At 43.5% G+C, this 27,503-nt stretch overlaps 1 protein-coding gene across 2 annotated transcripts; it reads left to right on the plus strand.

Annotated features, from left to right (window-relative positions):
* timeless (timeless circadian clock) lies at window positions 1-27,503 on the plus strand. 2 transcript variants are annotated; one of them, XM_076268109.1, is made up of 31 exons: window positions 1-104; window positions 4,961-4,990; window positions 6,618-6,753; window positions 7,227-7,380; window positions 7,666-7,780; window positions 7,994-8,056; window positions 8,298-8,399; window positions 9,114-9,269; window positions 9,825-9,958; window positions 10,166-10,253; window positions 13,877-14,053; window positions 14,370-14,587; window positions 15,018-15,121; window positions 15,463-15,632; window positions 15,941-16,063; window positions 16,388-16,539; window positions 16,810-16,907; window positions 17,429-17,543; window positions 17,688-17,889; window positions 18,489-18,628; window positions 18,923-19,005; window positions 19,180-19,303; window positions 19,666-19,748; window positions 20,147-20,295; window positions 21,269-21,512; window positions 21,685-21,753; window positions 21,861-21,979; window positions 24,930-25,161; window positions 26,147-26,189; window positions 26,312-26,376; window positions 26,559-27,503. In XM_076268109.1, exons 3-31 carry the CDS (start codon window positions 6,657-6,659, stop codon window positions 26,684-26,686), a joined length of 3,747 nt encoding a protein of 1,248 aa, XP_076124224.1. In that variant the 5' UTR covers window positions 1-104; window positions 4,961-4,990; window positions 6,618-6,656; the 3' UTR covers window positions 26,687-27,503. The 2 variants fall into 2 exon arrangements, with proteins under 2 accessions (XP_076124224.1, XP_076124222.1); XM_076268107.1 differs by lacking the exon at window positions 1-104 and adding an exon at window positions 236-947.

The following is a 27,503-nucleotide window of genomic DNA, read 5'->3' on the forward strand; positions in this document are numbered from 1 at the left end:
ACAAAGTAAGGGCATTATTAAAGGTCTAATGGCTACATGATAACAATAGTGTTCTCTACACTCATCACTATTCCCAAAACACGGGACCTGCCAGTTCAGAGCAGGTAGGTTACGATTTAGAAATATGTCAATGCCTGGGACCGTTTATGTGGGTATTCTTCTTCACTAAGCTGTTTGAGACAAGTGGTTGTAACCTACAGAACGCACAAAAGAACCAAACACAAGTCTACGGTTACACCAACATAGGTCAAGTTGGTTAGCATGCTTGTTTAGTTTTAGGCTACTATTCGTTTGATTTGTGTAAATCACAAGGTTTCTATCCTGATCACAAGAATTGCAATCGATGTGTGGACGTTCTATTGATTATTCAGCCACTGTGATGAAGAGTTGTCACGGTGAAATACATTTCGCCCAGTGTCACGAGGAACTGTCTTTATTTTGTTTTGAATAGTATGCCTAGTCTAAAAGATGACGGGACAGGAGGCTGTGATAATGCGAGATGCACGGTCATATCACCTGCTGTCTCAAACTCAGTTGAACGTGTGCTCTGTATCGAAAAGAGTTTGAGGCATTTCTTTTTTTTTTGTCTGATAAGCTGACAAGTGTGGATATTGCAGGGATATCACAGAAGCCTCTGTTAGACTACATGATGGCCATGTCTGTGTGATCATAAACAGTAAAAGGTTGTGATGACTAATTGGTGCAGTGGACCCTTTAAGAGACGTCAGCATGCGCATGAAAATCTGGCGCGAGATCGCTACAGGCGCTCTCAACTTCCCGAAGTCTTTCAGGCTTATTGAATATGCCCATGGTATATTCCATAGTTGTTTTTGTAGGGCAATTTTAAATAATTACTCAGTGGGGTTGAACAGTTGATTGTGTCGACTTGTTACAATCGCTATTGGAAGAGCAGAGAAAGAAAAGCCTTAGGCTTACGTCTCCGTCTGGTAAGTGAGCTAGCACTAAACAGGGTCACTAACTGCAGTGTCTATTCTGCTAACGGCTGGTTGTGATGACCATAATATTATATCCGCCAACATTATGTGAATACTAAAGTACTAACTTAACTTATAATTGAATGGTTGCACGTCTATCTTACCTTGTCCCAGTCTTTCTAACGTCAAGATGGATGACTTGTTCCGCAGGCTAGCTAGCTGACATTGACGCCATTAAATTCGCGGTAAAATGGGAGGAGAATGTGTATTGTGCTAAGTTAATGCTAAATGAAAACCAACTCAGTAATGTTAATAATAATGGCCAGGTAACGTTAACGTTAATGCTTGTCACGTGAACTAATATTGATGGTGCTCACAGTAACTAGCATGATTCTTGCAAGTAAATATGACGTTATGGAGGGGTCCCATCTTCTGTAAGTTAGCTGGTCGTTAATATCAATGCTGTGGTACGAATGTTATGGATTAGTAACGTTACCACAGCATAATAACATTGGACGGGAGACGCTTTCACGTGGTTTTGTCTTGAGTATACCTTGAAACTCTTAAAAGCAGTTGCTTTAGGTTGGCGGAATGTTTTTATTAACGTTATAAGTCACAATTGGGCTTACGTTCTCTGTGAGCTGACTTGCAAACGTTATTGGCATGGCAAGTGAATTGGTTGGCTATGGCTACATACATTGATACATTATACCTCTTAGAAAAGAAACTGGCGGTAGATGGGAGCTATCACATCATGATGCATCGCAAGTAAATATAGGCAAATGAATGTTTTATGCATTCAGCATGGTGCTAAAGGGTGAAGGACCTAAAGTCCAGCCTCCTATACTTCCCCTGAAAAACTAGGCTAAAATCTCAGTGCATTGTGGGTAAGTATCACAGTTGCATTACGCCGGGTGTGTAGCCTATAGTTCAGCCTTCTCTGAACACTCACGCCCTCCGCCTCCTGCTAGCATATGGTAGACTTTTTTGTTATCTTGCCCGTATGCTTTACACATTAGGAACGATCAGGTGTATTATTCAAACAAGGGCACACAGTCTCCGCAGTGATACGGCTGACACTGAGGCTGCCGCAGTTGAGAAGTAAGTCTGATGCTGTGTGAGTGTTTGTTTATGTATGAGGAAGAGTATAATTCAACACTCTGTGTGAGGGGTTTCACAGAGGGGAGTTACAAATGCCGCTACAAGGGCAAACGCATGGAGGGGTGAAGACTGAACAGGAGATGGAGTTGGCCTTTTGGAGTGTCAGTCAGTTTGATGAAAACTTTATTGGAAATGGAACAACAGCCTAAACAGCATTTTGTACACTGCCCTGGCTGAGCAAAAGTCTAGGTTTTAGAAGCTAAGTGCATTAATCAGGTGTGAAGTTGACCCATCTCGCTTAGATCAAATTGTTAGCAATTCAGAGTAATGCAGTAACCTGAATTAAATGGTGGGAATGGTGTGACATTTCTCTGAATTTTCATAGGCTTGTTTTGAAAAAGAAAAAAGACCTGTGGGTTTATGTGTATTAGTCTGATTCCATGCAATAGTATTTCCGAGAGGGACTGTGCGCTGCTCTGTCTACTTTTCAGCTGACCTGTCATATCAGATGCATTGTTGGATAATGCATGCAAAGCACATGCTGCCTCCCAAGTAGACTAAATGCCAGTGATGATGTATGAAGTTCAACTTTTGCTGCACCGACGAACAACAACAGAAGGCACCAGCCAATCAAGTTACGGTTATACTTCAAGTAATTTGCATAGCTACCGTCGGGAACACCCACTGGTATGCGTTGACAAAACACAACTGCGTGTGGGAGCCGTAACTCACCACAATCTGTATGAGTAGCCTATACGTGGGATCCTTTTTGAGTTGTATTGGTTGACTTGAGTTTGTGATTGGGAATTTGCATCTCTGTCCCATTTCCCTTGGATAGATGGATAGACAGACAGTGCTGTCTATTCCAGCAGGAATTGGTCATGAATTTTTTTATAGGATTACAATTGCAGTCTCTACCTGTAATTGGAGGTATCACGTCTCCCACCCAGGAGAATCAATTGTCTGGAATTGATACTGGTATGCAGGAGTGTTCTCTGCTTTCCAACCCCTCCTTAAACCCCTTTACCCGACCCAATGAACTCACTGACCCGACCCTGAAGCGCTCCGACCAGTTCCTACACGAGATTGATTCCAGGTTCCACCCTAGTCTTGAATGGTCAGGAAGGGTTGCTTAAATGCTTGAATTATAAAATCCACATGTTTGTAGATTGAGCCAGGCTTTAAGCTTGTTGAAGGAGCAGGTGTTGGTGGTTGTAGTATACAGTGCTGGCCAAAAGTATTGGCACCCATGCTAAAGTTGACTGAAAAGAGGAATATAAAATCATCTTTTGGAAATTGATCTTAATGCCTTAAGTGAAAAATGAGGAAATATCTAACCTTTAAGGACACCAATTTTCTTAGTGAATGAATAATGTATCATAAATAAATAAATGTTCTTCCTTAAAATACACAATTTATGTTGTGTTATAGGCCTAACTGATGCCATTTGTCATTTGATACCAGGAAAGCTAACAGTTTTCTATTAGGATGTAGTTTGTTAACTACCACAGTCACGGTTTTGTCGTAAAAGCTCATGAAACTGGCGCATGAAACTGGGGGACGAACGCATCGCAGAGGGGGTGCCAGAGCATGGATATCTACCTCTCAAAATGAAACCGTTCTGTGGGGCGCCTGCCATGTACCTCGCAGTTGCAAATGACATGAATCCGCCTATATGCACGAACATTAACAGATACCAGCTCCTCAACTTTACCGATTAAAATCTAGTGACCATGCTGTCAACTAAAGCAGACATCCATAGACCGGACATAAGGCCATTCAATTTGCATTTAGATAGTTTTGATTGTAGATGCAGTCTTTAAAGTTAGCAACCTCCTCACATTCTTATTTCTGATTTAAAATTCACAACAGTGCATTATATTAGGCTACAATTTAAATGGACATTTTAAACACTATTCCTCTCGTTTTCTACCTCGCTAACTCCAAAGTAAAGGCGCATTCTTCCGGCTATTGCGCAAAAGCCTCCTGTTCTGATATAACGACTATACAATATAATACAACAATACAATATAACGACTTCAGTTATTTGCTGTTTACATCGGAATTGACGTCTACAGTGTTATGGACCCATTTGTCTGCAACGCAACGTAGTTTTTTTAGAAATACAGGAACCGCTTACTACTGACGAATTACGACTGTGCAACATGCGAGAATTTCCCCAATCTTTTCAGTAGTCATTTCCAACTTTTCACGCTGATGGTGCTCAAAATGCAACACAACCGTGTTCAAAGCAGGATCTATCTATCTAGATCCTAGGCTATAGCAATGTATGGTTGGGGAAGGCATAGAAAAGTTGGAGAACCTGTGGCCTAAAACAATATTGGTGGTTGCAGGGTAGATTTGAAGTGAAATGGGTCGCGATGGTCTGTCATTTTTAAAAAGTGGGTCCCCAGGAAAAAAGTTTGGGAAACACTGTTCTATATCATTAAGTTATTCAATAGGATAAACATATAGCCTTACATCAAAGCTTTAGGCTTACGTCATTTCAATCAGCTACAGACAACGAGTGGCAGACAGAGCGCGATGTCACTTATAGGCTACCAGATTTCATATGATGATGCAAATTTCATACGATGATGCATCATTCCACAAAATGGTTTGTCTTCTCCATCAGGAAGTTATTCAATAAGCTTAACAGTAAACGTAGCCTAACTCAAAACAGCTGTTAGGGTTATGTCATTTTGATCTGTAGAAATGTTACATGCAGCCATGATTATTGAATGCTTAGCTGGAATGATGTGTTTTCTCCCATCATCCTATTTTTAAAGCACTCATATCTGTGGGCATGCATTTTCATATCTGTGGGTACGGATTTTCTACAGGAATGGCATGTTTGAACAGGCAGTGCACTAGAACAGGCAATGCACTACTAATGTTAATGTTTCTGGCTTTTCCCCCCTCAGGTTTGAAACAGCTTGGCTGTTGAGAATCAGGTAAGCAATTATATTTCTGTTGCATCTTTATATATACACTGCTCAAAACAATTAAGGGAACACTTTAATTATTAATTATTTGGCAATTATTTGATTTTGCAAGAACTGCCTGTCAGACATTAATGTAGTTTGGTAAAGGAGAAAAGGGTGGAAGGTTTTAAAAAATATATGTTTTAGCAATTGTGAAAGTGTTATTTTTTTGAGCAGTGTATAATAAATATCATAAATATATAAATGATTTGATTAGCATGCAAAAATATGCAGCCTAGAGATGCACCGATATGGAATTTTAGGGCCGATAACGATAACCGATATTCATTGGTTTGTTGTGGCCGATATCGATACGATAACCGATAATATTACTCTTGAAAAAAAATTGTGAAAAGTGATTTGGGGAAAGCATTTAATAAGCATAATTTTATTGCAGTAATTTTACCTACCACCAAATGATGGACAGAACTCATAATAGTCCTCAATAGTACGGCAGTCAACAACATAACAGTAGTCTAGCCCTACAGTATGTGTGGCTCCTTTAAGTGAACCTGACGTCAGTGAATTGCGAGTGAGTGGCTAGAGAGTTTGAATCGTTTTCATTTAGGACTAAACGCTCATAAACGGCTCAGCTTGGAATAAGCTATAGTATAGCGACCAAATCAGAGTTTGTGAGGGAAACTTAGGTTTAGTTTCAACTGCGGGTAACTGAATAAAGCTGCAACTCCTCAGACTGTATCTTATGTCCGTCTACTCTGTTGCGCACAACCTGCTGCAGCAGAAATGAAAGGCGTTAACCCCGAAGGTTTTAATAACTTATTATGATGACCTGTCTGGAACTGAAGCACGAATGGTTAGCATATTTCTAGGTAATAATACAAAACCCAAGCTAAAGTAATGCAAATATAATACTAAAACACAACAGAACTAGGCCTACTTATGTACTCGTCCCACTAACGAGTTTGTTTATTTGTTTCCCCGACCAGCGCGGTAAAGTGCAAACACACCAGCACAGGACGGCTCTATATAGGGCTGAGCTCCGCTCTGTTAAGGTTAAATGGCGGATCATTCACGAGAGGATTTTGGGATGCACAGATTCCCAAATGAACGCATATCCACAGATTTTGTTAGAGTGGTGAAATACATTCACACCGCTGACATTATATTGAGGGAAAAAGTATAGCCAACCAAGCTCAAGTAGGCTAGCTCAGTGTAGCCAGACGGACCTTACGTAGGCCTATATTAGGACTTTAAAAAATATCGGCGCAAATTATCGGCCAGAATTCTGTTATCGGACCGATAATAATATTTTCATTTTTTCACTTATCGGCTAATAATATATCGGCCGCCGATATATCGTGCATCCCTAATGCAGCCCTAAGTTTTTTTTATGTGAGCATAACCTTTTGTCTTTGTTTCACTTAATTTTCCTTCTGTTAATATTCATATCACACCAATATCATATTTTTATACATATATCAAACGTATACATATATTCATATTTTTGTGTGTTTTATTCCCTTCTCATTTCACTTCTCATTATGTATCCCCTCTCCCTTTCTCATCATGTTTGTTTCTTTCTTTCTTTCTCTCTCTCTCACTCGTTCGTCATTCCTCAACTCTGTTTCCTCATTAGACCGGGACCCAAGAAGACCCACAGTAAGGCTGGTGCTATATGGACTTGTACATGATGAATTGTGAGCTTTTGGCTACGTGCAGTGCCCTGGGGTACCTGGAGGGAGACTTATACCACCGAGAGCCTGACTGTTTAGGTGAGTCCACTCATGGTGGCATCAACCACTGCCTGCATGGAAAGGCTGTAGATGGATGAAAACGGTCACGTAGCACAGATGAAGTTTGTTTACTGCTGATACACTGTATATCCGTGTAGGATGCGTGTTGCCAAGTGGAGGAAAATTAGAAAAGGGAAAATGTATTTCATTAACATCAAAACGCATATGCTTAAGTGTACTACAGCCTTAGGAAGGAAAGCAGAATATGTTCTTCTCAGAAAAGAACATATGAACATGTTCATACAGAATGCTTTCACAGCTCCAGCTAATATTGCCGACATGTAGGATGTATTGTAAACACTGGGCTGTTAGCTCAGACAAATGGCTTGCCAAGCCTGAGGCATGCTTTGAAAGAAGTCCAGAGATGTCTTAACAGATAAATACGTGTGTGTGTGTGTTCATGTATGTATGTTTGTATAATGTTTGTGATGTTTGGTTGTGTGTGCATGCAGAAAGCGTGAAGGATCTGATACGTTACCTGCGACATGAGGACGATTCGCGGGACATCCGTCAGCAGCTGGGTGCAGCACAGATCCTGCAGAACGACCTGCTACCGATTATCTCACAGCATGGCCAGGACAAGCCGCTGTTCGATGCCTGCATCAGGTAACATGCACACGCTCATGCTGAAACACCTACTGTAGATTTGTGTGTGTGTGTGTGTTCTATTCTCTCAGCACCAGACCAAGGGTCCGTTTATATTGTCGTTGCTGAACACTTGACACTTGTCCATGTTAAATTCGGTTCAATTCAATGTGGCTTTCTTAATGACATCAGGATGCTAAAAAATAGGTTTGAGAGAATGTGTCTGCTGAATACATGCAAGCCATTGCTCTCAATGTTGTATGTGGTTTGTGTTTAAATGCATCCTGTCACTCTCATCCTTCACAGGCTTATGGTGAACCTTACGCAACCTGCACTGCTTTGCTTTGGCAAAGTACCAGAGGATCCCACATTCAGGCATCACTTCCTGCAGGTTGTCTCGTATCTACAGGCCTATAAAGAGGTGCGTTACTATGCCAACATCATGTACCATTCAGCCTTTTTTTAGATGTCCAATCAATTTAGATTGCAGCTGTTGCCATAGTTTTAGTGGTTCATATAACTATATCTATATATGCTATACCTATATATTTCATCAGTTTTCTTTTTTGAGGTTTAAATATGATGTTGGGCAAGTATTCTTTATGCTATGTTCTTTTTTCCCTTCCATTGACAGGCTTTTGCCAGTGAGAAGGTTTTTGGGGTCCTCAGTGAGACGCTCTACAACCTGCTTCAGCTGGTCAGTAAAAGCACAACAATCAGTCATTAAGTGATAATGTTCCTTCAGATGTCAAATCTCAAAATGTATAGCTGTAAAAATCAGTAAATGTAACAGTCCCCTTCTCATGCTTGTCATTGATCTCCTGTTTTTTCCCCTATGTTCTCTCTCTCTCTCTTTCTCTCTATCTCTCTCTCGCGCTCTCTCGCGCTCTCTCACTCTCTCTCTCTCTTTCTCTTTTCTCTCTTTTTCTTTTTCTCAGGATTGGGAGCAGCGCCAAGAGGAGGACAACCTGCTGATCGAGCGGATTTTACTGCTGGTCAGGAATGTCCTGCACGTCCCTGCCGATCCCTACGAGGAAAAGGTCAAGAGATAAACATGCATGCATTGCCACCCCATTAGCTTGTGTTCAGATAACAGTGTCATTGTTGTCATGTTGAAGCTGCTGTCAGCATTATTCATTTGGAATAGTTATGCTAGCAGGCCCTCTATTGGGCATCACAGAAGTAGCTAGTCTGAGAATTCTAGATCTCTCCCAGGCTTTGTTGCCATCTCATTAAAGTGCTTTGTTGAAGCAAAGAGTGTCTGTTTAGTACGCTGTATGTCATAATTAATATGGGGGGAGTCAAGGACCCCTCAATATTTGTATTCCTGTATATAAACTGGTAGGCCAAGGTGCATACACCACCAATATCATGGGTTCAGTATCCAGCCAAATGCTGAAAAAATATGTGTCTGCACTGTCAAGTCTGCTAAATGAGAATGGAAATTTAGGGGGCGCTGTGGCGCAGCAGGCTACAGTGCCCGTACCATGTACGGGTCTGAGTGCCCACGGGGACCTAGGTTCGAATCCGACCTGTGGTCATTTCCTGATTCCCACCCCATCTCTCTCTCCCACTTACTTACTGTCACTCTTCACGGTCCTGTCCAAATAAAGGCAAAAACGGCCAAAAAATATACTTTAGGAAAAAAAAAAAGAGAATGGAAATTTAGTCAACAACTATGTTATAACTCAAGTTGAAGGTCCAGAAATACCAAAAAACCCAAACTGAAAAAAGTTTCTTTTGGTCTCTGTCAGAATGTGGATGACGACGCGAGTGTGCACGACAAGCTGCTGTGGGCCATCCATCTGAGCGGCTTCGACGACCTCCTCAAATTCCTGGCCAGCGCTCAGAGCGAGCAGCAGTGGAGCATGCATGTGCTGGAGGTCATCTCTCTTATGTTCCGTGACCAGGTGAGAGCCCCACGCCACGCAGGCATACTTCAAAACACCTTACTCAGCCTGATATGAGTAGTTGGTCTGGAGGGAGAGGGTTGTGTAATTTGGAACGGACACAGTGTCACAGTGTTTGGGAACATCTTGAGAAAGTGGTAATACCAGTAGGCTTGTTGTGAAGAGGCACTGATGCTTATAGCATCTGTTAGTATATTATGAAACAACACCTTTCCTTATAATGCTGCAGATATTCAGGTAACATTGTTCTACTGTGCTGAGATTCCAACCAGTAATGTTTGATTTGGGAACTGGGCAGCTATGTAACCATTATCTTTTATGCAGATGGCTTTCTTTATGGAAGTGAGATATATCACAACCCAACAGTAGATTGGTAGTCAGCCGGTGCTCGAGAAAATGCAAAAAACAACTCGCACACCAAAACGGCTCCTGTTAATAATTTAATGTGCGCAACATTTCAAGCTCGTTGCTCTTCACACTGTCAGTTGGTGCTGCCACACTTGCAGCAGCAGCAGCAGAGGAGGTGTTCAGTCTTGTCCTCTGTCCCCCTGGCAGGCCCCTGAGGTGCTGGCAAGTGCAGGGCAGACGCGGTCGGCGCAGGAGAAGCAGAAAGATGCCAGTGAGCTGGAGGCGCTCCGAGCCAAAGAACAGGCAGAGAAACACTCACGCAACATGCAGCGAGGGTCCAGGTGTGTGTGTTATGGATTTATATCTGTATGTGTCTACTACCAACGTCATGCTTTTGGGAGTTTACTTTAGTGATGTTCACTAAATGGTCACTTATTACTTTGACTGTTTACATTGTCCTCTTAGATGTCACAATATGGTGATGGCAATATGTTTTGTGAAAGGGATGAGGTCTCATGTTTTGTTTTTCTTGCCGTCTTTGCCTTCAGGCACTCCCGTTTCCGAGGCTCTTATGTGGTGCAGGGACTGAAGTCTATTGGGGAGAAGGATGTAATCTTTCACCAGGGTTTGCACAATGTGAGTCTGCATTAAGAAACCCCACTTTTATGTTGTCTTTTATGTTCTGCTTTACGTTGGTGGCACAGTCTTAAGGTGATGATGCACGGGGCAACTTTTTAAGCATTGTTGCTGGGCAACCACATATCCAGTTCCTTGTGTTCTGATTGGATGATCAATAATCAGCAGGCAGATTATTATGAAGCTCTCAAGAAAATAATTGATGCCCAATATCAGTGGGGAATGTGCCAGAACAACAATACTCGGGAACATTGCTCACAAAGTTGCCTTGTGCAGGGTTCCCCATGTCATGGGAAACCTGGAAAAGTCATGGAATTTTAAAATCCCAATTAATAATTAAGATTAATTAGATCAATTAAGACCCCCTGTATGGGGTTTGCTCGCATAAAATGATTCTGTATATTTTGCAACAACACACCAACAAACACATGTATGCAGTGGCTATTCAAAATGACATCAAAATTGCTGTCCAATAAACTGAGACTTCTTCCGACAATTCCGACTGCAAGGTCCCAAATTGAAACAAGCAATACAGGGTGTCCGCGCGGTAGTAAAAGGTAGTAAAAGGTAGTAAATAGAATCTACCAAAATTAAGGCCCTTGAAAGGTAGTAAAAGGTAATAAATGCAATTTGACTTGGTAGTAAATTTTTAATCACCACCTCAATATATAATGTTTACATTTTTTGCTTAATATTTGTGTCTACATGGTTTAACTTCATCTTGCCTAATTAAAAAATATATACGTGCTAACAGGACCTGAGTGAGTCGGAGTCGATAGCAATGACATAGAAGTAAACTGTGTAGAGTTCCGTGGTTGACAGCCTATCAGCGACGCCAACAAACAACATTTTCGCCTTTTCAGTTGTTTTACAGGGATACAAACAACGCGATTTTCGGTGTCTCCTTCACGTTGCTTTGGGCGACTTATATGAATCGTGCAGATCCGAAGAGTTTTTTAGGGGCCGGGGATGCAGGGATGCTTTTCGGGGACTCTCGCGTTTTCACGTCATCTAGGCCCTACCGCAGGCTATCAGAGCAGCGTTTATCATATGGGCCTGCTTGTCCGGTGCTTCTGTCACTCATCTGATAATATTTGTTCATGTAGCAAAGGAGCGGTAGATGTAGGCCTAGGCTAGCCTATCACTCTGATAGCAGCTAAGAAAATATAGGCTAGCTGCTACACTCACTCCGTTAGGAGGCAACTCTCTCAGGATACTTCAGCTGGAAGTTTTAACAACTGTGGACTTGACTAGTGTAAGCTTTCGTTCAGCTGACGGTAGCGCTGCCATCTGACTGTGATCGTCCAGAACCGTGCAATAAAATTCCACCTAGCCCATCAGTAACAAAGTTCGAACTAGTCACTGACATAGTAACCGACAACATTTTTTTAATTGTTGAATTGCAAGAAAACAAGTGAAAACAATTCCTTACTTTTAACCACGCAAGTGCGCGTGTCATTTATTAAAACGGTAGAAAACTGAATCAAAGACGGCACTGTCCATCAACAAAAACAGCATGCAGTTTAAAAGTCCCGTTATTTAAAGTCCCAGACATTTAAAGGGACAGCGATCACTCAAGACAGACCTACACCACAACTGAGTGATGAACGTGAAATTCTTTGAATAGCCTATAAAACACTGCATTTAGATGACAACTGCATGAAGAACTACGCTAATCTAGTTAATGGCGAATTAAGTTTATGGCATTCACATTTAAATCATTCAATAGCCTATGAAAACTTGATCAGTTAAATTGTTCTCATAAAAGGAACAGCAGGCCTACAAAATATTCCAAATAGGCTAGTTTTATTGCAGTGACGGAAAACTGCAACATACGAGTTTTAAAACCATGTTAAATTTGAAAGCATCTAGCTAGTGACAGGAGGGTTTAGGGGGGAAAAGAAAAACTGTAACCTACTTGATTCCACAGTCAATGTTCAGTATTTGGCCTATAATTTAGCCTATAATATTGGCATTTGAATCCAAAATCTATCATTTCCTATCGACAACAGACCCCAGTAGCGCATCGAATCGCGATCGCAAGTGATTAAACTTGATTTACACTCCTAAATGGCATCCTTACCTACCTACCTAACTGTTGTTTTGGGAAGTATTTATCATGCAAGCATCGTGCATCCATGCTGAGTAATGCAATGAAATCATAGTTTTCAATTTTGCATTAGTAAAGCAGTCCACTGATGTGCATGTTTTCACAGACTGCTTTAGTGTCAAATGTGCAACAACAATACCATACCAATAATAATGGCTTTATATATCCATAGAAATAGATTTCTGGGCCTATCCTTAGACTGGAGTTGTTTTTTGTTTTTTTTTTGGGGGGGGGGGTTGTCGGTGGTGTTTGTTCTTCATTTTTCACCACACATGTTTGGTGTTTTAGCGTAATTTGTGCCAAGGTTATCATTCACCTTATTAAGGCTAGGGGGCTGGTTAGGATAACTCAAGGGCTAGGGTTAAGGTAAGGACAACTGAAACTGAACATACAAAAAAACATTGTCATTGACAATTACCATACTTAATGATCACAATTAGAAATTATTAGTGTACCTAATATTTATGATGTATACCTTAAAGCAAGTAGTAAGTGGTGCTTTGCATACCCCCCCCCCTCCCCCCCCCAAAAAAAGGGCTGCTGCTTGATGTCGTGTTGGTAGTAAAAAATATTGTGGAGGTAGTAAAAAAGGTAGTAAAAAGTAGTAAATTCAACTCTATGATTCCTGCATATACCCTGCAATAATACCAGAGATTGTCTACTCTATCATCAAGTTATTCAATTGACTAAACATATAGCCTTGCAGCCATGCTAAATTCTGCTATTAAATTCTATTATATAATATTCAGTATTGAATGCTTAGCTTAGAATGATGTTTTTCCCATCATCCTATTTTTAAAGTAGGCCTAGATGCGGGCATGTAATTGGCACTGCACTAGTTCAACTAAATCCATTGTGAGCATCGTACAGAGATCCACAACCCACCTAAACAGTAAGACAAGAAGACTCCCTAGTCCCTACATGAGGTGACAATCCATTTACTCAGCCAAGGTTCCTCCAGCCGATCCAATCCCGACACCTTCATCCATGCCCAAGCCTTTATCTTTATCGTTGCTATAAATGAGCGTACTATTTAGGCTAATCTTTAATCAGTTCTCCAGAGTGGAATGAATGGACTACATTTTCCTGTCATTGAAGAGCAATCCTTTCCAAATGCAATTAGGGGTTCAATTTCTGTCCGGTAAATTGGCACTCGTAGGTCCTTTGTTCACAGTGTTACTTTAATCAGTAGCAGAAGACACACTCAGCCTCGTCTGTCTTAAGAGACATGCCAAAATTAAAAACCTTGACATAATCTGTTTACTTAGGAAGGTTGCTTATTTGTAAACAGTTTTTCTCCACCGGGCTGCGTTTTGTGTTGACAGTTGAAAAGCGGAGGTGGCCAGCTTGCTTTAAATGCACTATGTTTGTGTTGTAATAACATTTTACATCTCAAGTAAGACACATAGTGAAAGGCCACACTTGCTGGTAATACTGGGCTGCATAGTGAACTTTCATTGGGGATACCTCTTCAGCTTGTTTAACATCTTCTCTTTTTTTTTTTTCCGGTCAGTTTAAGAACTACTCTCACGACGTGGGGAAGGCCGTGCGGCGCGTGCCCAAGAGGAAGCGGATGGCAAAGGACGTGGAGATGATGCGCCGCTCCGCCCTCAACGTACGCCTCTTCCTGCGCGAGTTCTGCATCGACTTTCTGGACAACTGCTACAACCGCCTCATGTACCTGGTCAAGGTGAGACAGAGTGGGTGCTGATGATGGGTCTCTGATCACCCTTTTGAATACTTTTAAAGTTGCTTGCCTATGAAGGCCTTGAAGGTTTCTGACAACTTCAGGCACAGAAATTCTTTGCTTTAAGCCCTGTTCTTCTCTCATAGTCGGATTTCTGCATTAACAGCTCAATGAGATTTTGGTCTCATTGATCTGTTGATACAGATGGATAGAACCTTTGGTTCCTACATAGTCTTCTGGTTCCTTCATCTCTTCATGTAAATGTAAAAAATGTTAATCATTTACATTTCATTCTTTCCATCCCCCCTCCCCCCACCAGGAGAATCTGATGAGGGAGCAGGCCCAACAGCACGACGAGACTTACTACCTCTGGGCCCTGAACTTCTTCATGGCGTTCAACCGCTTCAATGGCTTCCAGCCCGATCTGGTCTCCGAAACCCTCTCTATCCGCGCTTTCCATTTCATTGAGAAGAACATCACCAACTATTACGAGATGATGCTTATGGAAAAAAAAGAGGCTACCTCCTGGTCACGCAGGTGAGAGACCAACACACAGATCTAGATTATTGAATGGCAAATCAGGAATATGAACAGACTGGTCAATCGGATGAGTCTAAGTTGCTGTGTTTCCAATTGTGAGTTGGTTTAAAGTTGAATAGAATTGTGTGGTAGGAGCAGGCTTCACTCAGTTTCTTATTTATTTTTGAGAGTGCTTGGCCAAACAAATAAGTAATACCAAAGAAGAAAAGGCCGCACTTTGCATACAACCGTGTTTATTGCACAGATGCGTTTCGGCTTAGCGCCTTACTCAGTGTGCTCCTTAAAGTTGAATATAAACAGTACAATGAACTGAGACTGGCCTGAAAGAGCAGGCTTCGCTGTCTACATACTCTTTTGTCGTGTGTGTCTGTATGCTTTCATTTGGTTTACAATGATGATTCTTATTGTTTTATTTTCCTTTTTCCAGAATGCACCTGGCCCTTAAGGCATACCAGGAGCTGTTGTTGACTCTCAGTGAGATGGACAGATCAAAGGATGAGAATGTTCGCCAGAGCGCCAACGTCATCAAAAGTAAGAACGCAAGTCACACTTCGCTGCATCTGCTTTTTCTCCTAACCACTTAAAGAATTTGCCTTATTCACCGGCGGCCAGAACAAGGCTAAAGGGTACACTTGCCATTACACCTAAGTCCAGCAGATGCTGGTGGTAATGCACTCCGTTTGCAACTGCCTGGCGTTCTGACCGCCTGGTGAATAAGGTGAATAAGCAGCACTGGTGTGCTAGGACATTTTTTTTTTTTTAGTCGTTGCCCAACAGATGGCAGCCTTTAGGAAATGTTCCCAGTTTTGGTTGTTGGATGTCACCAGACTGTCTTTTAAGGGTGCTTCACCATCTCCATGCTCTCCCCTCAGGTAATATCTTCTACCTGATGGAGTACCGGGAGATCTTCCTCACACTGCTGCGTAAGTTTGATGAGCGGACGCAGCCGCGGTCGTTCCTGCGAGACCTGGTGGAGTCCACACACCTGTTCCTGCGCATGCTGGAGCGCTTCTGCAAGGGCCGCAACAACCTCGTGGTGCAGGTGAGGGTAGTAGTCGTCTTCTAAACTATGGAGTCATATAAAGTATTAGAAAATTATTATGTCACTCTATATTGTTTATTATTGACTATTTCAATTGTAAGTGCAAGGCTCACTTGAATATAGCATAACTTGCCATATATATTAGTATCTGTAAAACCCTTCTGCAAGAGTGTAAATTGGCAACATTGGCGACTTACTACTTATGCATAATAATCATCAAGTAAGCTTGATGTCGGACACATTCATATTTCTTCATGGAGTAAATGTGTTGCTTTTGTAATTAACTGTTTTCTTCGCCCCTTGAACAGAAGAAGAAGGTGAAGCGCAGGAAGAGGAGCCAGAAGAAGCAGACGGGTCCGGAGAACACACCAGAAACGCTGGAGGAGGCCTGGCAGATCGTGACCCAGGACCTCCGAGCAGCTAGCTTCCAGGTAGGTTTTTACACCCAAGCCACACATTATTAGAGTCAATAAGATTGCAATGTCTGAGCTTCACTTGAGTATATTATGAGCATATGGCACAAAAAAAGCACTTTTTATACTCTTAAATATGGATTGTTTCACAAATATTGATCAGTATATTTATATATTTACTTTGTAGTTCAAAATAGTGATGTCAATTATTCACTTTCTTAACAGTACTATTTTATTGTAATGGCAAATCAAACTTCTGATTCCCTGTGTCCATGTGTATTTTATTCTTCTGGCCCATTGCATAGTTTTGCGTTCTCTTTTTTTTTTTTTCTTTGTTTGTAGTTACCCTCCTCTCTGACAGAGGGCGCCGTGCCCTTTGATGCTGCATCAGAAACCCCACTGGAAGAGCAGCGAACAGAGGCCATGGTGCGCATCCAGGATGCCCTGATTGGCCGCCAAGGTCCCGAGGCCCTCGGCCTGCTCCGGGCTGCCAGGTCAGAAATAGCAGATCGCTGTGCACCATGCGCTTGTTAACCACCCCATGTTTGAGAGCTTTAAACACTACTTTTGGATGTGTTATTTTCAGACCTTTTCATGTTCTGAACGAACAGTCAGATAAATGTCATTTTACTGAACAACATTTACTTTTTTAATTTGCAGTTAGCTAGCAGTGTCATTAAACATGTCTTGTTTTTCTTCTGCTCACGTTCTCTCTCTATCTCTCTCTCTCTCGATCTCTCTCTCTCTCGTGTGTCTACTCACAGAGAGGTATGGCCGGAGGGGGATGTGTTCGGTGCAGTCGATGTGGAACCCGAGGAGGAGCTCGACCTGCTCAAGCAGATCCTCTTTGCCAACCTGCCCAGTAAGATACCAGTCGTTTAAAGGTGTTCTAAGCGATGCCACGCGTTTTATAGACTAAAACATTTAATGTCACTTACTGCAAACATCATCTAACCAACCGCTAGCTGTATGTGTCCTGAATACACTGTAAAAAAACGTGATCTCTGTGGACAGCCCAGGCTCCAAAAACGGCAACAAAAACAACCTGGGCAAACCTAACTGATAAAAACATAAACTGTTCCAGCAAATCAGACGAGATGCACGTTTAGGAGAGTATCAATTGCACAGGAGCAGCACGGGAGGGAGGGGGAGGAAGTAGCGAGCTAGCTCTCTGTTTTGTTTAAAGTCAACAGATGTGACGTTACCCAGCATCGCTTAGAGCACCTTTTAATAGAGACATGCAGTATACACTTTTCTGCACATTAAAGAAATGGGGAAGTATAGGGAAAAGTTGAGGGAATTGTTTGTGATTTTTTTGAAAAGGATTTGCAATTCAGTATTTTGCAGTGACTGGCTGAGCAGTATGTTTTCCTCCACAACCAGGGCCAGCTGCAGTGGATAATGCCATGGAGGAGGAGGAGGAGGAAGAGGAGGAGGAGGAGCTGGAGTCAGTGAGGGTGTCTGAGACAGAGTTCAACTTCTTGGACTTCATCAAACGGTGTGTGAAAAACGGTTCAGTGACACCCAGCAGTTACATGTTTGCAGTGGGAGAAAGGGATTTGCAAATGCTATGTCTTGAATTTTCAAGCCAGCCTTAAGTTATCCAGTCTAGGCCTGTGTAACCATGGTGCCTCTCCCTCAGGTTTGCTAACCCCGCCGTCGTGCGTCCCTACGTGCTGCTGCTGCGCACGTACACCCAGAACACGGCCCACACCAACCACTGCATCGCCCGCATGCTCCACCGCCTCGCCGTCGACCTCAAGATGGAGGCGCTGCTCTTCCAGCTCTCCGTCTTCTGTCTCTTCAACAAGATCCTCGGGGACCCTGCCGCCGCTGCCTATAAGGTAACCACGGTAACCTGCCAGCGCTGGGTTCACTGGGCGCAGTTCCGTTGGCGGACGCGGGCTGCTCACGTGTTTGTCTGTGCGCGTGTGTTTGCCTGGTGTGGAATACATACCCCTCCCATTGGGTGGAATAGATTATACAGTAGATGTCCTCAGATGTGGGGGAAGAGAGATGTTGTCGTTTGTTTGAGAAACGGTCTAGACAGTAGACGTAATGCCGATTTGTGGTGTGTGAAGTGTTTATTTTTCACAACCTCTGGCACATGCAAAAAGACAGATGTCACAAGAATACCAACTTGCCAGTATGGGAAAACCCATACTTTCCTTAACAACAGTGTCTCTAAGTTCCTTTAAATCAATAGAAGGGATAGCAGTGGAATAGGTGCAGAATTTTCTCACAATTTTCACTGAATTTTTGGCAGCCCATGCCAACCACTGCAGAGTAAACTTGATGAACTAAACATCCTTCGCTGAAAGATGGCAAGGTTTTGTCCGTCTCGGAGTTAGACCTCAACTTTGAAGTCCGTCACCATTCTGCCTAAAACAACTCCACCTCATTGAAAATATTCTCATCCTTTGTGGCCGTTACCTCTGTCCAGGAGCTGGTGACTTTCGCCAAGTATGTCCTGCACCGCTTCTTTGCACTGGCGGCACGGAACAACAAGGCCTATGTGGAGTTGCTGTTCTGGAAGAACGTGGGTGCTGTTCGAGAAATGACTGAAGGATACTCCAAAGATGGGTCAGTGTGTGTGTGTTTGTAAGCATCTATATCTGTGGGTCCCTGTCAATATCTGTCAATATCTGTGACCATTTTTAGTTTTAGTTTTTTGATTTGTTGTGTCTGTTACATATTTTCAATGATACAGAACTACTGGGTCTTCTGTTATGATGAGATTAGAGTTCTTTCCTTTAGTTTCCCCCTTTTCTTTAGTTTCAGCTCCTTTGAATACCAACTGTGTAATGCTATTGGCAAATGTTTGGATCTGAGTCTTGCTCATTGGTTTGTGACATATGTTTGGATGTACATCTGCAGAGATGGGGCAAAGAAGGCCAAGTGGACTCCGGAGGAGGAAGAGGAGTTGCAGAGGCTGTATGAAGAGCACAAGGACTCAGGAGGTGAGGCCAGCTGCCTGTGGCCTGTATGAGCCTCCTCACCTTATGTGACCGCAGGAAAAGTTGCATCAACATAATAGTAGCTTTAACATGCCTGGAAATAAGACAGATGTGTGTGTCCCTAGCATACTTTTAAATTCTATCTATCTCTTTCGTGCTCCGTCTTTCCCCCTGTAGTTCCTGACATTGTGGAGACTCTCCTGCCGTTACTCAGCAACCCCAACCGTAATCGTCGCCAGGTCGTGACCCAAATGGTTGTCTTGGGTCTTGTGGACAGCGCTAAGGACCTGAAAAAAGAAAAGTGAGTGTGTGGGGGTGCTTTTGTTTTCTCGTTCATATGCAGTGGTCTGTTTATGTCCAATGTATGAATTTAAGACTGTAGAAAGCAGGTCATGTGGTTAATGGAGTCGTGCCTGCCTGGTCCAGGACTGTGTGTACAATAGGCGTCAGCTATTGTTTATGCGGACCGTGGTGACATAGGCCCTCTGTGCTGTAAACAGTACATACCAGATTTTATGTCGTGTAAAACAAAAGACTGCTAGGAGAAATGTCTGGAGCCGCAGTGCAGTGACACAAAGCAGATGAGGGAACTGAAATTTGACGAGCCTGTTTTAATCTTTGTCCTCTGCCTCTCTTCGCTGTCTCCCTGGCACTCCGCTGAAGGAAAGGCACACGTATTGTCCTGTGGACTGAGGACCAGGAGGGGGAGCTGCGGATGTTGTTTGAGGAGCACAGGAACTCTGATGGTGAGACCGATGTGGCCGATGGCCTTTTTGGGGTTGTTGATGACTGCTGTGTAATTGGCGCATTTATTCATACTCACTTCACCTCGACCTGGTGTGTGGTGAGTCTTCTGGCGCATAATGGCTGCCGTGCACATTGGTGGTGGTTAGTTAGGTTCCCCCTTCAATGTGAAGCGCTTTGGGGGCCTTAAAAATAAGCTATATAAAATGCAATATGTTGTCCTTGTGTTGTTGCTATTCAACACTGTTGTTTGAGCTCTGAGAATTTCATTTACCATTCTAATCCTTTAGCCTAAATTTATTTCTGGCATTATACCTTGTCCTTTGCCCAGGGTTGTACATGGTGTTGTGAATGTGCTCATGATCTCGCTGCCCAAATGTCATCCCTCTGTTCCTCTCAGACATACTGGGGAACATTCTGAAGCGGTTGACGGCGAAGCGCTCTCGAGCCCGCGTGGTGGACAAGCTGCTCAGCCTGGGCCTCGTGGGCGACCGGAAGGAGTTGTACAAGAAGAGACGACGCCAGGCCCCTGGGAAGAGCGCTGGAATGGTAGAGCTCTGCTCGCCTCCTGTTCATCTAGTCTTAAAGCTGCAGTTGGCAAGATTTCTTTTGATCTTATTCACTGAAACCGATACTATGCTCTGACAGAACGAGATAAATCAGCCGGTTTTAGAAAAAAAAACGCACTTCTACCTCCACCTAGAGCCTGTTATTTGTTTTGCAAAATTCCACAGCTCCCAGTTCTTCTGGTCCAATCAGAGCAGGGCTGTCTCAATCACAGTCTGGTGCGCACTGACGAGCACAAAGTCGATGAGAGGGTGCTCGGTGGTAGTGGGGGAGGGGCATGAGTTGTAAACATTCAAAATTTTGGCTAAGTCATCTCAATCTGTCAGACTTGCCAACTGCAGCTTTAGGAATTCATTAAAAAAAAAAAAAAATATTAGAGATTCCTCAAGACATTATGGAAAGCCTGGAATGCATGACTCGGATCTTTTAAGCTTTTGGACATGATTTAATTTAACCAAAGTCCTTTTAAACAAGTCCCTCCACTCGGCGGCCATTTGACAGCGCTTTTTGGGCACTCGTCGGGCATCCAATTCGGCAGAAATGCGCGTGCGCAAGGCTTCACGACACCAATCTTGCTCCAGCGGCGAGATCACAACACATGATTGGCACGATGTCTTCACAACACACCATATGATTGGCTCAATGTATTCAAATCACACCACATGATTGGCTCAATGTATTCACATGTCGATGTTTTGCCGAGGAAGGGGTGGGATATGTGTAGACAACGGCCATATTGGAGTGACAAACTAGCCCCATGCATTTCTATGGAGGATTTTTTGAGTGCTGTGTCTCTCCACATTAGAAAGTCTCTGATTTAACTTAGTGGGGGGTTTTTTTTAGTTTTTTTTTTAAATATAATATTGTATAAAGCCATCCTGCCTCCTCTATAAAGAAATTGATAGAAATTGGCAATGAATTCAGTCCTGTTCTGTTCTGTTTTTTTTTTTTCTAGACTGAGGAGGATTTCTTTGCTGACTTGAGCGGGGTGCCAAGGGAGGACGGCTTTGACAGAGACGAAGAAGAGGAAGAGGAGGAGGAGGAGGAGTTATCTGATGAAGAGGAAGAGGAGAGTGAGAAGGAGCAACAGGTGGAGAGCAGGGTGAAGCCGGGCCAGAAGAAGAGAGGCAGAAGTAATGGGAGCTCGGGCGAAAGAAATGTCAACTTGGAGACCATGGTCAGAAGCTTACAGCAGGAAGGTGAGTTAAAGGGGATGGCTCTGTCTAGTCTGTAATAGCTGAAAAAATGACTGACTGAGTACTCGGAGAACAACTTATAAGTATTGCATGTGTATAAACGTAGCAACACTGGTTAGTTAGTTGGTTTATAATGTCATGGAACCACCTCTCAACCATTTGTGTCTCTTCACAGGCCTGTCAGGACCTCTTTTGTGGCTACAGAACTGCCTGAACAGAACAGCAGATGATCGAGAGGAGGAAGGTATGCAGACTGAGCAAAAAAAATCTATTGAAAATATGGCAGTAAGTAATATGGCCTTTTATATTTGCACCAGGTTCTTTAATCACTCCCTTCTTTGGGTCTCTCAGGAGCCTTCCATGCTGTACCTCTGGTGCCCCTGACTGAGGAAAACGAGGATGCCATGGAGAACCACAGTTTCCAGAAGCTTCTAAAGAAAGTGGGCATCCGTGCACCCGCTAATGAGCAGGTAGGTCTGAAGATCTTCTAGGAAATTCCCATTACCAGGTCTTCTGTCAGACTCTGAACAGTATAATCTTTCCCTCATGTAATGGAAGACTCTGAGTCTTTACGTCTTAATATTTATATTTGTAACATGTAATATGTGACGTGTTACTTGAACACTAAGGCCCGTGCTACACCGGCTCCGTAACTGAAGCCCTCCATTCGGGAGCGTAAAAATAGTTTTTAAGGCATGTGGCAGAGTACCCGAGTGGTGAAGGAGAAATCAGGCTGAGACAGCAGGTTTAAGAGGGCCCACAGTGTTTTATTTACAACATGCAAAAATAATCAAAAATACAGTCCACTTCCTATCCGACACTCGGTCACACCCGACATAAAGTAAAACGAAAAAGACAAACAAAACATTTAACAAACACAAATATTTAAGGTCTCTTATGGCTAGGTTACATGCCACTATATAATCAGACCTGACCGCAGGACTCACACCAGCCCCTTACCGAGCGTCACGAAACTTTGAACCCCTGCATAGAGAAAAGCCGACGTTTTTGCGTAGGCGCCACATCGTCACATACCCCCCCACCTTATGTCCAAGCGTCTCGAGGACGCTGCAGACACAGACACCCTCCCGCACTGGGAGAACAGAAGACAGAAAAAAATAATATGCCTAATTAGTGAATAGCATTAGCCCGCCTCGGACAGGCATAATCAAGGGTAACATAGCAGGTAGGCCTACACACCAAAATGGATGGGAAAGTACAAAGGAAACCACCACGTACACAAAAACAAATAAGCCATTCAACACACATAATATACGTTTCAGACATGGGCAGATTACCATTTGAGCATTAGGAACAAAACCAGAGTCCAATAGTCTATTAGATGTAGAGCTTGTCTGTTGCACAATGGGAGAGTCTAGCAAACCCCACAGTTCTTTGAGGTGCCAAAGGAGCCTTTACCTTGACAAACGGCTTCTCTCGTATGAAAGGAGAACGGGTGCGTCTCTTCCGCCGCCTCCTGCCCGAAATGCGCCTTTTGCGCTTAACTTTTCGCGGAGGATCAGGTGCCGTTGACGGTGCTGTGCTCACCGACACCTGTTCAGCTACTGCACCGCTGGGTCTGTCCTCTGTAGTAGACCCCATGAGTAGGTCTGGAACCTCAGTAGGCTCTGCACTATCGAGGGAGTCTTCTAGAGCATCTGAAGCCAATGCATGGGCCTCCATGGGCCTCCATAGGCCGTGTAGAATCAAAACGGGCCTCGCTAGGCTCGGGTGCTCCTCCACTGGCCACCTTGTACCTCGCTGGTTGCTCTGCTGCTATGGGAAGGCTGGCTGCCTCGCCCCGCACCTCCAATGGTTGATGGAAAAACGCACATCGCCAGCTCGTGCCCATATCGCCAACAATGCTTGCACCATTGCTCCGCCCCGTCCGCACAGGAGAAGGAATGATGGTCGTCGCTGCAGCAATGTGTACAAGAATACTCATCCCTTGGTCTGCGATGGCAGGAACATGGCTCATGGCCTGGTTTTAGGCCTTTACCCATCTGCTCAAGTAGAAACCGCTGTGTGGAAAAGTAGAGCTCCATCAGGGACTCTGCCGGGTATAGCTCCAGCCAGCAAGGCCACAGCTCCGGGAATTGTTCCCCCAGAGCCTCCACGAGAAAGGGAACCGCTTCTTCCCAGTCGTCCTCCAAGTGTAGCCGCCGCCACATGTATTCGGCCGCTGCTGCTCTCTGAACACGGTCATCCATGGTAGCTGAAGGAAAAAAACGTACGCAACGTAACAACGGAAAAAATAATGCCCTCACTTAAAGCTCAGCCAATTTAGATGGTGTTTTCTCCACTGCCACTGGATCCCACCACTGCCACCAAATGTGGTAGAGTACCCGAGTGGTGAAGGAGAAATCAGGCCGAGACCGCAGGTTTAAGAGGGCCCACGGTGTTTTATTTACAACATGCAAAAATAATCAAAAATACAGTCCATTTCCTATCCGACACTCAGTCGCACCCGACGTGAAGTAAAAGGAAAAAGAAAAAGAAAACATTTAACAAACACAAATATTTAAGGTCTCTTATGGCTAGGCTACATGCCACTATATAATCAGACCTGACCGCAGGACTCACACCAGCCCCTTACCGATCGTCACGAAACTTTGAACCCCTCCATAGAGAAAAGCCGACGTTTAAATGGCCAATTAACTAATTACTTCCACTGACACCGGCGTAGTCTAAACACCCAAAACGGACACACCGCCCCTACCTGGCGGACATCTAAAGAAAACATCAGGACCTCAAAAATTGCCATAGCACACCTACAAAAACACATGATCAAATATTAAGCAACATTCCAACAAAGGAACGCGCCCAACATATAGAACACGCACAAATAATAATTCATAAAATTGACATAACATACATCATTAATTAAATAATAATCAAAGAATTATAGTGTGATGTGCTGCCTAGGCGTCACAAGGCACACTATGCAAGATTTACACCTTTATGAAGCCAATTTGATGGTAAACGAACTTGTAATAGGCGAATCATTCACCTAGCATAGCTATACAGCATAGACGTAGCGAGTCCCTACCGAGAAAGCCAACCATGCAACTTCCAAGAGCTCTTTGGAGATGGTTTTTGCCTGTTGTTAATCCTTCACCTGCACAACAAAAGCATTTGCGTTGTGTACAGGGGGGATAAGTCGCGAGAAGTTTGCTATTTACAATAGCAGAGTAACATCTAAATACATCGCGACTCTAGAGGGAGCTCTAAACTCGCCAAAAATACCTAAACCTGCATAGTATACCTTTTAAGGACTGGTCTCATTTTTACGAATCTATCCGCGATCATGTCTGGTGTAGCCAGTGTAGCCGCTCTGCGAACGGAACACTTCAGTTACGTGTCCAGTGTAGCCTTCCTGTAAAGCACATGTGTAATTGGCCCGGTTTTCCTCATTATCAGGAATCTTTCTGGAGAATCCCGATCACCATGAGTGTGTACCAGCTAAGGGGGGCAGCCGTATCGCTTTGCCCCTCAGAGGAGCCTTCAGCGGGGGCAGAGACCGTGGAGTCGGCGGAGAGGCCGGAGTCTCCGGAGCCCCAGGACGAGGCCATGTCCCACGAGCAGAGAGCGCAGGCCCTGAGGGCGCTGCTGCTCGCCCGCAAGAGGAAACAGCCCTCCCCCGACACCACAGGTAAGCAGGGACAGGATACGCACGCACGCACGCACGCACACACACACACACACACACACACACACACACACACACACACTCTCTATCTCTTTCTCTCTCCCCCCCCCCCCCTTCTGGCGGTACATTAGTGTGTGGATCTGAAAGACTGCTGTTGTGTTATTGGCTGTCTCTCAGAAAAGAGATGTGCAGTTAAAAAATTTTTGCTGCTGATAGTATATTTTTTACTACCATATTTCTCTTAAGACTCAGTCAGGACGATGGAAGATCAGGATCCAGGCTTTTATTCTTTTTTAGGGAGAGATGGCATGTTTGTGTCACCCCATCATGGGTTTCACCAGATTCTCTAACTACACAGAGGTGTATACTAACTTTATGTTACAAACAAAAGAAGGAGTGACCTCTAGGTCCAACCCAGTTTGAATATGCAATAGAAAGGGAAGAGGTCAGATCACCCTTTGTCCTGGGATGTCTCTCAGAGGCCTATGTTTTCACACCTGGAGATGGGCTCCTATTGAATTCAAGGATACACAGGCTGCAAACTACAGACACAAGGGATACACAATAAAATCACAAATGACCATAAGGAACACACAGTACATTTACAGAAGGATTCTGATTCACAACACTTTCAAGATAAGTCTAAATCTTATGCAAGTTATAGCATTAAAAGGAAGGCATGATTACTTCTAGCTCAGAGTTCTAATCTCAGAGAGTCCTTCCTCCAAATGTTGATGGCCATGGGGGGTGTGCTCCCACAGAGTATACAATAGAAAGTCACACCTGAGGAGAACCCAAAAGGTCCCTAGACAGACCCTATTGAATTATAATCATTCAAGGATAAACAAAGGAAGCTTGCATAGGACAAGGACAGGAGAAATACAGTAGACTATAATGCTTATTCACAATTCTTTCACTGCTTACGTGCAATTCCCCACAAAACGTGAATCCATCAGTCATGTTCATCTCCTTTCTCTCTTCTCCTCAGAATCCCCCACAGCTGAGCCTGTATCTGGCAGTGATGAACAGCAGTAAGAGCCTGTTCTTTTCACATTGCATCTAAAGAATTTGCAGTTCAGCTACAGTGAGTTAATCTGCAGTCAGTCATGACCTTTGTGACTAACAGCCATCATTTCTGTGGTTTCCTGTGCAGGGGAGCAGGAGCGGCCCGGCCTGGTGGGAAGAGAAGCCGTGTGTTGGACAGCGATGATGAGAAAGGTACTGCACAATCAGAGAATCGCTAATGATTACCATCCTTGTTAGTGCCTTGTGATCTGCCCAGCTCAACATTTACCATGATCCTCCATCCTGTGGTCATGTTGTTATGCCTCCACACAAATGTATTTCAACCAGAAAGAGGCATATCACAGCAATACTGTAATTCTTGTTCTTATTTCCAGACGAGGACCCCTCTTCCAAGATGGAGGTGGAAGATGAGAGAGGGGCTGGTGATTCCGACGCCGAGGAACATTCCGCACCTGCCAAGCGTAGACGGCACCGGGTGCTGAGCGACGACGAAGAGGACTAGAACTATAGCAGTAGATTGTGCAGAAGACTCAGCTGAGACCACCTCAAAAACCTCACACTGCACAAGATGTAGTGTGAGTGTGTACCGTTGGAACCACCTCTCCATTGTTTACCAAATCATTTGAAGTCTTTATGTGATGTGGCTCCAAGTTCTGGACCTCACCGCGATAGAAACTTGATTAGGTACAAACCAACCCCCCCACCCCTCTAGTGCCTGACATAACCAATGACAGACAATGGGTGCTTGCAGAGATTGCCGTCTGTTGTAATGTCGTGTTTGCGTAATCGTTTTGCGTTCTTTTATCATGTTGCGATCTACTGCTTAGATTATGAATTGTGTTGAGGATAACATAGCAGAAACACAAAACTTCCTTATGAAGACACACTCAAAGACACAGGAGGGGATTCTGTTGGACCAACACTATTTATTGCTGCCATGGTGTTCTCTAGACAGGAATGTTGAATGGTCATTTTAGTACCAGTGTTTATTGGTAAATGTAACATTGTCATTTGTGTGTGTTCTTTTTATATCAGTTGTTCATTCTCCAACGGAACAGATTAAAGACCTTGGAGGTGATTCCAAAGTGTTGTGTTAACAGATTGGCCAATTTTACTTTAAAGTTTTAGTTACTTCAACAAATTAAGTTCTGAACAGGAGACAGATTGTAATCCAACTGTAAGAAGCTCTTTAAGTATTTGCCTTTTAATTTAATAAAAAAAGCTGTAGATCTAAAGCTTCACAAATTTCAGGTCAAGTATAGGTTCCATGTTTTGAACCTGTGCATGATGTTAATAAAAGAAATAAAGTATTACCATGA

The sequence above is a fragment of the Alosa pseudoharengus genome, unplaced genomic scaffold (genome assembly GCF_046254945.1).
Source record: "Alosa pseudoharengus isolate Yale_2024_CS ecotype anadromous, Long Island Sound unplaced genomic scaffold, YU_APseudo_1.1 YU_APseudo_1.1_scf_5, whole genome shotgun sequence".
NCBI classification, from domain to species: domain Eukaryota; kingdom Metazoa; phylum Chordata; class Actinopteri; order Clupeiformes; family Clupeidae; genus Alosa; species Alosa pseudoharengus.

Bases quoted from the DNA above. Each gene is read 5' to 3' on its own strand.
- timeless (XM_076268109.1), top strand. From the start codon at position 6,657: ATGGACTTGTACATGATGAATTGTGAGCTTTTGGCTACGTGCAGTGCC. The intron at 8,400-9,113 runs GTCAAGAGATAA...GGTCTCTGTCAG, and splicing joins CCGATCCCTACGAGGAAAAG to AATGTGGATGACGACGCGAG. The intron at 18,629-18,922 runs GTCAGTGTGTGT...GTACATCTGCAG, and splicing joins GAAGGATACTCCAAAGATGG to AGATGGGGCAAAGAAGGCCA.